Here is a 12,345-nt window from a genome sequence, read left to right as displayed (position 1 = left end):
GCATATAACCCATAAGGGTTGATTAACCAAGACTGGAGAGTGCAATAATCTGGTCCATCTTTGTATAGAAACCAATGAGCTTCCCGTTTTTTTTTTTGTTTTTGTTTTTTGCTAAACCTTAATGAGAACAAACTGAAGTTAGAAGCTGATTGGCTACCATGCACAGCTGCACCAGATTTTGCACTCTTCAGTTTTAGTAAATCAACTCTATAGTCTTGAATAATGAAAAGCCTTTGTCCTGTACTGTACTTAAAGCGGAGTTCCAGCCTTTTTTTATGTTTATTAAAAGTCAGCAGCTACAAAAAGCATAGCTGCTGGCTTTTAATAAACATAAACTTACATGCTCCACTTTCCAGCGACATGACGCCCGGAGCTCCACTCCTCTTCCCCCCCCCCTTCTTCGCCGGTGCCTCCATTCTAACTGTGGGCACCCAGCCGTGACAGATTTCGGCTTTACGGCCGGGCACTCACTGCGCATGCGCGATTGGCGCTGCACTACCTGATTGGACAGGCGATCACCTGGGACCTGTCACGTGTCCCGGCGATCGCCTACAGGGAGGGGCTACCCGTAGGCGATATGACGTATCACGGAAGGAGGAAGTGGGACAGGAAGTCCCACTCCTCCTGAAGCCCCCCAAAAAAATTGCATGCCACATGTGTCATGTAACAAGGCGAGGAGTGGTTTAAGCGGAAGTTCCACTTTTGGGTGGAACTCCGCTTGAAAGAAAAATAATTTATGGGCAAAAATCCTTACCTTATCTACATCAAATTTCACCCAAAATTATGGAAAAAATTTACAAACAGTTGAACTACTAATTGTAAAAATTAGAAATAGAAAAATAATAGCCAAGGGGAGCAAGGAGTGAGTTAGAGCTGATTAACAAAGGCGTCTAATTAGAACGCTTGTTTTTTACTTGCAAGGTTCCTTTAACTGGCATCATATGCAGATCAAAGATCACCCCTTTGATCTGCTATGAATGAACTAGAACAGTTAAAATAACATTGAACATTGAGTACCCCCTATTGACACCACAATGCTGCTCTGAGTGTCAGTTTACAGAAATGTCTTCTCCTGTTTATATAAAAGTTTTGGCTGCCCACAGGACAGCCGGTGATCTGACAATATGGTTCCCGTCTTGACTGGGCAGGCGCAATCCGAGCCGATGGAAATCACCGAACCTCCAGGGCGACGTGGAATTTGCTGTAAGTGGCTGCGCTCGCCAGGCCACTTGCCAGGCCACTTGGCTCTTTTTTTAACATCCTCCAATCCACGGGGATGTTAAGGAATAAGCCTGGGTGCCGCCTGAGGTTCGGAGATTTCCGTGGGCTTTGTCTGCACCTGCCCATCTCGATAGGGGAACTAGATCGAAACCCCGGGAATTGCCAGTAAATGTAACAGAAGGTTATCAGGGGTGGAGAAAGGTCTGGGCGTACTATACACACTCCCACATTACTCGAGTGAAGATATTTTGGGCCATGTGTAGCATGCCCAATGTTTACAATTGGTTAAGTAAATTTTGTTCACCATAGAGATGAACAGATATGCAGAAGCATGATGGCTGTCAGTCAGCCAGGACGGTTGTGTCCAAAGACTAAAAGTGCTGATGTTGTTATTGAGGCATTGAAGAATGTTGTAATCTATATACTACATAGCTAAAAGTATTTTTTTGTGCTTTTTTATCCCTCTCTCTTTTTTTTTTTTTTTTGCATTTGATGGTTTGTAGGTCTTTTGAGTCTGTCGGGTTTTAACTCTCGATACTGATGCATTAATAATAGCATGCAATGTATAATTATGTTTGTGATAGCAATGTGTATAATCATGTAACTATTAATGCTACTGCTATTATTCTTTATTATTCAAGGACATTTCTAGTCAAGAGACTCAGGACACTGAACTTTCAACATTGGATGTTTTCATTGAGCGGTTACCACCCACTGGAAAGATAACCAAGACTGAATCATTGATTATTCCTTGTACTCGGTAAAGTTATCCTAGTTTTAACAGACATGTGCAGACATATATCCTATATTTACCAATGTATTATGTGCCAACTGCTATCTTTACTTAAATATCCTACCTGCTTTACTAATCTCAAAATATATGTACACTTTATTGGCAAAAGTAATGCGATGTCTGCCTTTACATACACATGAACTTTAATGGCATCACAGTCTTAGTCTGTAGGGTTCAATATTGAGGTGGCCCAACCTTTACAGCTAAATGGGATTATGGTAGGGGTTGGGCTTGGCCCCTTAGTTCCAGTGAAGAGGACTCTTAAGGCGTTGGCATACCTAAAATACATTTTGGACAATTTCAGGCTCCCAACTTTGTGGGAACAGTTTGGGGATGGCCCCTTCTTTTTCCAACATGACTGCACACCAGTGTACAAAGCAAGGTCCATAGAGACATGGATGAGCAAGTTTAGGATGGATTAACTTGACCTGCCTGCAGAGAGTCCTGACCTCAACCCAATAGAACACCCTTTGGGATAAATTACAGTGGAAAATGCAAGCCAGGCCTTCTTGCCCAACATCAATGCCTGACCTGAAATATGAGCTTCTGGAGTAATGGTCAAACATTTCCATAGACACACTCCTAAACCTTGTGGACAGCCTTTCCAGAAGAGTTGAAGATGTTATAGCTGCAAAGGGTGGGCCAATTCCATATCAAACCTTACGGACTAAGACTGGGATGCCATTAAAGTTCATGTGTGTGTAAAGGAAAACGTCCCAATCCTTTTGACAATATAATGTGTGTATATATATCTTGCAGTGTAGAAAATACTATATGTAACATTAATATAATGAGTTGATTTTGTGCTGCAGTTTGGAAGGGAAGCAAACGGGTCGTCGTGGTAGAAGTACTTCTTTAAAGGAAAGACAGACCTCCAAACCGCAGAATGAACGTGCAAATAGCTTGGATAACGAACGATCGCCTGATACAAAGAACCATCTCCAGGTTGGATTATACTTTTTATACAGCTTATTGCATGTTTGCTTGTCTATTTCTAAGCTGACTGGTGGTCATGTGCAAACAGATCAGTAGCTTGTTTGATAAAATATTATCTTTGGCTGGCCAAACATTATACAATTTTCTTGTTCAATTTCTTTTAGATTTACCTTCAACGATAAAAAAAGAAAAATAGTGTGATTGTTTCCAGATCCAGATGACATTCTCTCACAGTCCCATTATTGGAAACAATAAAAAGAAAAAGGAAACAATTTGGGAGAGATAACCACTCTCCCAAATTGGGGGATTTTAACCACTTAATGACCGCCTCCTGCACATATACGTCAGCAGAATGGCACGGCTGGGCACATGTACGTCCTGTACTAGTACCCAGCCGTGGGTCGTGGGCGCGCACCCGCGGCCCGGTCCGAAGCTGCGGGACTCGCGGACCCGATCACCGCTGGAGTCCCGCGATCGATCCCCGGGGCTGAAGAACGGGGAGAGCCGTTCTTCACTGTGGCGGCAGCATCGATCGTGTCATCCATTTTATAGGGGGACACAATCGATGACGTCACACCTACAGCCACACCCCCCTAGAGTTGTAAACACACTTCAGGTCACACATAACCCCATCAGCGCCCCCTGTGGTTAACTCCCAAACTGCAATTGTCATTTTCACAATAAACAATGCATTTTAAATGCATTTTTTGCTGTGAAAATGACAATGGTCCCAAAATGTGTCAAAATTGTCAGAAGTGTCCTCCATAATGTCGCAGCCACGAAAAAAATCGCTGATCGCCGCCATTAGAAGTAAAACATATTTTTTTATAAAAATGCAATAAAACTATCCCCTATTTTGTAAACGCTATAAATTTTGCGCAAACCAACCGATAAACGCTTATTGCGATTTTTTTACCAAAAATAGGTAGAAGAATACGTATCGGCCTAAACTGAGGAAAAAAATAATTTTTTATATCTTTTTGGGGGATATTTATTATAGCAAAAAGAAAAAAATATTGATTTTTTTTTTCAAAATTGTCGCTCTATTTTTGTTTATAGAGCAAAAAATAAAAACCGCAGAGGTGATCAAATACCACCAAAAGAAAGCTCTATTTGTGGGAAAAAAAGATGGCAATTTTGTTTGGGAGCCACGTCGCACCACCGCGCAATTGTCAGTTAAAGCGACGCAGTGCCGAATCGCAAAAAGGGGCAAAGTCCTTTTAGCTGCATTTTGGTCCGGGTCTTAAGTGGTTAAAGTGAGAAGTGTCAAATGCTGTAAAAAGGCAAGCAGGCTAAACACAGATGATTTTATGAAAATTTATCAAAATGGAATAATACTTATTAAAAACAATTCCAAAGATTAATATGGACCACAGTAGTTACAAAAGCAGGATAAATGACAGTATGCAGGTAGTCAACAAGTTTCGCACAAAGGTGATTCGTCAGGGCCTTGCAACTTTTCTTTTGGATTATGTGGTCTGTGTGTGACAAAAAAATTCGTCATTAATACACATCAAATGATATAATATAGCACATTACATATTCATATCAGTAAAGAGAAAATTACTGTGTGCTCACCAATTCTGCTAATAACTGAGTTATATATGCCAGAACGCAGCCCAAGGAGCCCCAATAGCGAGGGGAGCAAAAATGCCAAGGCACTGACCAGTGGTAGTCAGATCCACTTGGTCAGACGATGTGCAGATTTTAGAGCGAGTGGAGACCCCAGCAACAAACCAAAAGTCTGAAAGTTATTAAAATACAAAAGGTAAGTAAGGTAACATGTATATGTCTATGTGTAATAACCGTTATAAGACACACACAACCAAAACAAATTGGTATACATGCAGATATGTGACTGGCCGGGGACCCATTCAATTAAATTAATTAATGCCAAAGTTACCTTCAACGATGTAGTTCATACAAATTGAAAATGTTTAAGTTTGACCTCATATTATATGGTTTTGCTACATCCTGCCCTACGTTCACACCTATGCGTTTTTTAGTGCGTTTTGCAGCCTGCAGAAATGCATTACAGTCCATTTAACATGGTTTTCTATGGTACTAGTTCACATCTATGCATTTTACATCCGGTGTGTTTTTGGAAAGGGTCAGGGACATTTTCCCCGCGATTTACAGCTAATAGACTTCAATGGAGCTGCACCAGAAATGCAAGTGGTGCATTTTTGATGCAATTTTTTAATGTGTTTTGCAGCTCTTATTTTATTACTGCATATAGCGGGTTGCTAAGCATAGGGCCAGGAAGTCGGCCACTGCGTCCTTAATAACCGATGAGTCATTAGCTGTCAGCAGGGCTTCTCCGCTGAATGTAAAAAATGAATAAAAAATTGCCAGTAAAAAAACAGTACTCTTCAGGTCTAGTATGGCGTGGGGCCCCCCAAAACCCATGCCAGACCCTTATCCGAGCATGCAGGTCAGGAAAGGGAGGGGACGAGCCGGTGGTTGTCTGGGTCTGCGGGCGGGGGGCTTATCGTAATCTGAAAGCCCCCCTTCAGGAAGGGGGCCCCCAGATCCTGCTCCCCCTTTGTGAATGGGTATTGGGTACATCATACCCCTACCCATACACCAAAAAAGCAGTAAATTGTAATAAAAACACAAGAGCCGGTTTTTATACAATTCCTTTAGTAACAGCTCTGTTTTCTCTTGCCGTCTCTTCCCGTCATCTTCTCCTTCCTGCCATCTCCTCTTCGAACTGGCTCTTCCCACTGTCTCCTCCTTCCAGCCATCTCTTCCTGCTGTCTTCTCCATCACGTCGTCTCTCCCTGCTGTTTTCTCCTTCCCTCCATCTCTTCCTGCCGTCTTCTCCTCGAGCTGTCTCTTCCCGCAGTCGCCATCTCTTCCTGCTGCTGTCTTTTTCCTCGCCAACGGTTACATGCTAAAAAAGCCGCTCTTGTTCGGTTGATGTCTTCATCTGTTTTGTTGTCGTCTGCTCTCTGCCAACTCCTATATAGCAAAGGGGGGTGGCCATCCAATGACATCGACCGGAGAGCCCAACCCTTGTCACAGCAGGAAGAGATGACAGGAAGGAGAAGACAGTGGGAAGAGACGGTGGGAAGGAGAAGAAGACAGGAAGAGACGGCTAATAATAAAGGAATAGTCAAAAACCGGCTCTTGTGTTTTTATTACATTTCACTGTGTTTTTGGTGAATCGGTAGAGGTAGGATGTAGCCGATAATCATTCACATGGGGGGCGGGATCTGGGGGCCCCTTCTTAAACAGGACTTCCAGATTCCAATAAGCCCCCCACCCACAGACCCCGACAACCACCGGCTAGGGTTGTCGGGAAGAGGTCCTTGTCCTTATCAACATGGGTGCAAGGTGCTTTGGGGTGGGGGGTGATGAGCCCCTGCCCCAAAGCACCCAACCCACCCCCATGTTGAGGGCATGCGGCCTGGTATGGTTCAGAAGCAGTGGGCTCTTGCTCGTCCCCTCTCTTTCCTGACCTGCCGGGCGACATGCTTGGGTATGGGTCTGGTATAGATTTTGGGGAGGGACCCCACGCCGTTTCTTTTTTATTTATTTTTTGCTGGCAATATTCTTTTTTACATTCAGCATCCAGCGGTGAACCTTGCTGACAGCTGATGACTCATCGGTTGCTAAGGACACATCGGCCGGCTTCCCAGCTCCCTCCTTAGCAACTAGCTATATACAGTTTTTTTTTTACAGTGCGTTTAAAAAGGAAAAAAATCTTAAAACACAACATGCATGAAAACTGCATGCAAAAACGCTGGTTTAAAAATGCAAAATGCACTGAAAAACATGCTTGAAAAACACATTAAACGCAGCCGCATAGATGTGAACCTAGACCAAAGGATATTTGTATCACACAGTACAAGACACATGCTGAATGTTCATAGACCCTGGGCTTCTATCTATGTTTAGACACTGCCAAAGCTTTGCTGGACACACCTTCTGGGTGTACCCCTATAGCACTATCCCACTCCATGAGACCTATGTTTTCTGCTAGTTTCCTAAGGGGATGGATGTCTTCTCCCTTATAAAGAAATCATTCTTTCCTAATTAGTTGAATTATTTTAATTCAGATTCTTCAACTCCTTGCTAGAAGCAGTGCATCTGGATCAGTGCAAACTGTGTCAAATCTTTGGAGCTGTACCCTGACCTCACTCTGTGGGGCCATCCTGATATGTTGCTTCTGACACTGAATCCTGCTTCAGAGCTCACCTCTGCACTTAGTGCAGCATGTGTAGTTAGCCGTAGTGTGCTATACAGTTCCAGGGCCATGGTCCATATCTATGGAACCCAGATCCTGAAAAAAATGAGGTTATGCCAACAATTGGGGACAAAGCCTGGACCCCAAATAGGGATCAGGTCTACCCTGTATTGGATACCAGTAACAAATGAATCTATAATAATAAAAAAAAAAACTTAAAGGAGAAGTCCAGCCTGAGCTTTTTAGGCTGGGCTTCTCCTATAAGTCACAGGAGTGCAAATGAATTGCAGTCTGCTCTCCGTTTACGTCACTGCCATCAGTTAACAAAATATTATGTTATGTTATACGGTACTTTATAGTTTTATTCATCAACATGCTAAGCCTAATGTAAGTACATTTTATAATTGTGACAAAAACCTATATATAAAAAACACATAACGCAATGGCTCTGTATGGTATATAAGGTGCTATAGAAAGTGAGTTTTTGAGAATCATAAAAATATTTTGCACTGTGTAACAGTATGTTTCTAGTCCCAGATAACTAACTGTATTTAAAGATGCTGGATTATTCCCACTGAAATATATCTCTTTATACCCTTTTAACATTTTGGATAAATAAATCTCATTTACTAGATTTTATGTTTTAATGGGGATAATCATATTCCTATTGTCTTATGCGGTGTGGGAAACACAGCAGTCCCTGCTAGTTTCCTGCACTACATTGCAATCGCACTGTCTTTGTGATCCACTGTGGGTGACATTACAAAGTTAACGACACCCCGATCGCAGTGCTTACACCATAGTACAAAATGACTATGCGGTCCAGTTGTGGTGCCGCTCCAAAACAAGGTGCTTCACTACTTTGGTGCAATTTTAAACCCATGTAAAATGAATGGGCTCAAATCGCACCGCACTGAATCACATGTTATTTGCAAGGAATGCAGTGCGGTCTTCACTGTGCTACTATAACTGGCAACTGTGCAGTCATAAACCAAAAATAAATATACGCTGACCTCTCCTGGACTCTGATATCAACAGATCCAAATATCCACAGCATGCATAAAATGGAATTGGCCCATCATATGGCCAAACATGAAATGGGGAGAAACCTCCTAGTGTGAATCCCTAAATACTATTTATTAAACCATATATCTATATTCCTGCACTTGTCCCACCAGTGGCACTGTATATTTTGCACTTTGAAATTTGTACTTCTGGTGTCACTTCCTCTTTATAAGCTCATTCGTTAATGTCAGACGTCTTTCTCCAATCCCAGAAGACGACAGTTTTGTAGAAATGTGTCAGATGGAGAGCATGTGCAACGTCTCTACATCCGATTAGACGGATGACACCATGGCCAATTTTGCTGCCTTCTCGTACATCTGTTTATGGTTTAATAAATTATTTTTATGGATTCACACTATGAGGTTTCTCCCTATTTCACGTTTGGCCAAATGATGAGCTCATTCCATTTGATGGATGCTGTGGATATTTGGGTCTATTGATATCAGCGCCCAGGAGACTCGTTGCAGGCTTCCTTTGATCTCTGTAATCAGGATCAATAGAAAAAAGTAAATTCAGCGCCAACTTAAATTATTCAAAAATAAATAAATTACAAGCTGCTCCTCTGTGTAGTAGTGTATACTATAAATTGTAAAAACGTGAAGGTAGAGGGCGCTCAACTAGGGTATAACTACCGAATACCAACCTATAATTGTGATACATGTCAATATTAAAAAATATATACCAATACAAATAAAAAAATAGTAATGTCCCAATATTAAAGTTGTGATACATCCAATGATAGCTCTTCTTTAACAACGACGCGTGTAATCTTGCTTAAGATTCTTTCAATAAAGAAGGCAGGTATTTTTGGTAAGCGCATCTTAAATCTGAGCACTTTGGGTGAAGACAGATTTGAATGTTTGGTGGAGGACAAATAACATCACCTGTTAAGCAAGATTACACGCATCGTTTTTAAAGAAGATCAATCATTGGATGTATCACATCTTTAATATTGGGACTTTCAATTAAATAGTCACTATTGTTTAATTGCACTAGTGTTTGGTGCACTGTTGTCACTTGTTCTGCATTTTTATTTTTTTATTTGTATTGGTATATATTTTTTAATATTGATATGTATCACAATTGTCGGATCTTAGTGCTATCTATGCGTAACCTGATTCTATGAATCAGGCGCATAGATACGACAATCGTTTCTCAGAGATACAACGGCGTATCAGGAGATACGCTGTCGTATCTCTTTTATGAATCTGGCCCATAGTGTCTACAAACTATGGTATATGTACTGGAATTTACTTTCTGGCTGCCTATCCATTTTCTGAGATGCTAAAATGCCAGGGCAGTACAAACACCCCCAAGTGACTGCTTTTTGGAAATAGACACCCAAAGTTATTTGCTGAGAGACATGTTGAGTGCTTGGAAGATTTTATTTTTTCCACCAGTTTTTGGAAAAGTTGTAATTTTAATGAGATATTGGGTATGGGTATATGTGGAATTACATCCCATTTTGCTACCTCTCCTGATACCACATGTGTGAGACATTTTGGGGGCCTAGCCATGTACAGGGGTATAAAACCAATGTCCACCTTCAAGGTTTTAAAGGGCACAATTCCCTTACTTTGTTTCCTGACTACCTATTACAGTTTTGGAAGCTCTGAAATACCAGGATAGTACAAACACCCTCCCTCAACGCAATGACCCCCTTTTGCAAAGTAGATTGATAAATTTGATAAGAGGCATGGTAAGTATTTTTCAGATCTAATTTTTTGTCTCAAGGTTTTGAAAAATGTAACAAAAAAAAATAGTTTTCTTTCTTCATTTTCCAAAATACTTGTGGGAACAAATGAGATCTGCAAAATATTTGCCATGCCTCTCAGTAAATACCTTGGAATATCTACTTTTACAAAAAGGGATCATGTGGTGGTGTTTTGTACTAGCCTGGCATTTCAGGGCCTTCGAAACTGTGTTAGGTAGTCAGGAAGTGTAATGAGGAAAGCCTAAAGGTGGTCACTGGAGTTCAGACTCCTTTATGTGGCTAGGCTGCCAAAAAGTCTCTCGTGGTATCCTCATACTTGGGAGAAGTGGCAGAATGTGTCTGGGGTGTAATTCCACACATACCAATGACATGTGTGAGAAATATCTAATTAAAGTGACAACCTTGTTTGTTTGTTTTTTGTTTTGTTTTTTTTAAGAGTAATTTTCTAAGAACTTGTGGCAAAAAAATAAAATCTTTCATGGACTCAACATGCCTCTCAGCAAATACCTTTGGGTGTCTACTTTCCAATAAGGGGTAATTTGGGGGGATGTTGGAACTATCTTGGCATTTTATGCCCAACATTGGAAGCTTGCGCTACACACTACACACCACTCTAACCACTTGAAGACAAAGCCTTCTCTAACACATTTTGTTTACATGTAAAAATCTGTAATTTTAGCTATAAAATTACTTTGAACCCCCAAACATTATATATATATTTTTTAAAGCAGAGGTCCTTGAGAATTAAATGGTGGGTTTTGCATTTTTTTTTTGTTTCACAGAATTTGTGCAGCGGTTTTTGAAACGCAATATTTCTGGTAAAAATACACTTTTTTTTATTTTTTAATGCACAAAATCACAGTATATTGCCCAATTGTTTGGTACAGTATAAAAGATGATGTTACACTGAGTAAATCGATACCAAAATTGCACTTGCTCGTGCAACAGAGACAAATTATGTAAATGTTAACATCCATAGACAACCCTTTTAAAGTCTTTAGAGTTTACAGCTTATTTACACAGAAGGTCTAGTGCTAGAATTACTGTCCTTGATCAGACATTCACGGTGATACCTCACATGCATGGTGCATTGACTATTTACATACTGACATGGAACTGTTGCGTGCATTCGCCTTTGCGCGTGAGCATAGGGGTACTGGTGTGCTTTAGTTTTTTTTTATTATTACTTTTTTTTTTTTGTACTGTCCATTTCATTATTTGATTTTTTTAGCACTTTCATTCTTATCAGAGGGAATGTAGATATCCCCAGTGATAGGCAGTGACCGGTACTCTTTTCTGACTAATCTGTGGTCTAATAAACTCTAGATTTCTTCCCCGCCCTTAAAGCATCTGATCACACCAAGATCAGTGTAATCAGATGCTTTCTCAATTTAAAAATGGTGCTGTTTATATCCGGCGAAGCCAAAGTGATGAATTTTTGGAAGGATCCACTACATCTTGTTGCCTTGTAAATTACAAAAGTGTTGTACAGAGCCAATTTAAATAGATGTCTTTTTGTACCAGTGTCTGAATTTGCAGGAAATTAAATATGGCTTCATCATTTGGTCGTTGAAGTCCACCTCTCCCATGGTAAGGTTAAAGTCGTGGACACAGAGGGGCTTCTCAGCAACGCCAGATGCCGTGCTAACTTGGGCAATCTTGTCTGCGTGAATGGAAGACAGGGCGAAGACATCCCGTTTGTCCTTCCATTTCAGTGCGAGCAATTTATTATTTCTCAAGTAGGCTTTCTACCACTTTCTAAGTTGGGTATTTACAAGTTGTTGGGGAAAGCCTCGGTGATTAGGTTGCACGGTGCCACATGAGCCAATTTCAAGATTGTATAAATGTCGAAATAGTGGCACACTTGTATAGAAGTTGTCCACGTGCAAGTGGTATCCCTTGCAGAAGAATAAAGACGGAAAGTCCAATACTTGGCCCCCCAACTGCTTTAAATAGGGAGCAGTGGCAAGACTATCAGGAAAGGAACATTTGTGTGCGCAGACACACAAGCCTGAGGAATCCTGTGTGTCAGTGCTGTTTGGTCTATTACGTTCCTGTGTTCCTGTCATCAGTTTCTGTTGTTTTTCTGTTGTCGACCTGATCCTGTCTCTTTGTCTGAACGCCCCCCATACTGACCTGATCCGGATCGTTGAATAGTGTTCTAATTAAATTTGAATCGTTTTCAAATCAAATTTGAATAGTTTTCTAATGTAAATTCTGAAGAAAATAGAAAAGAAAACAAAATACAATGAGACATTTTTCGAATAGAATAAATAAAAATGTTAATAGAAAAGAATAGAAAAAATAAAATTAGAATGAAATAGAATATAACCATCTTCCAAAATTCAAATTTTGAATATAATGAATTCAATTTAAATGGAATGCTATTCAAATTTGAATCGATTAAAATTTTCAAAATTCAGT

The 12,345-nt window shown here is 40.6% G+C and overlaps 1 protein-coding gene across 5 annotated transcripts in view; it reads left to right on the top strand.

The window, feature by feature from the left end:
• Positions 1–12,345, top strand: part of PACS2 (phosphofurin acidic cluster sorting protein 2) — a 406,668-nt gene that overhangs the window by 211,549 nt on the left and 182,774 nt on the right. For all 5 annotated transcript variants that reach the window (XM_040333364.1, XM_040333363.1, XM_040333367.1 and 2 more), the window contains exons 13-14: positions 1,863–1,981; positions 2,827–2,959. In XM_040333364.1, the coding sequence (XP_040189298.1) occupies positions 1,863–1,981; positions 2,827–2,959 (252 nt within the window). The remainder of the gene's footprint in view (positions 1–1,862; positions 1,982–2,826; positions 2,960–12,345) is intronic.

The sequence above is a fragment of the Rana temporaria genome, chromosome 13 (genome assembly GCF_905171775.1).
Source record: "Rana temporaria chromosome 13, aRanTem1.1, whole genome shotgun sequence".
In the NCBI taxonomy this organism is placed as follows: Eukaryota; Metazoa; Chordata; class Amphibia; order Anura; family Ranidae; genus Rana; species Rana temporaria.
Note: the sequence above shows the minus strand (reverse complement) of the source record. Positions and strands in the feature narration are given on the sequence as shown.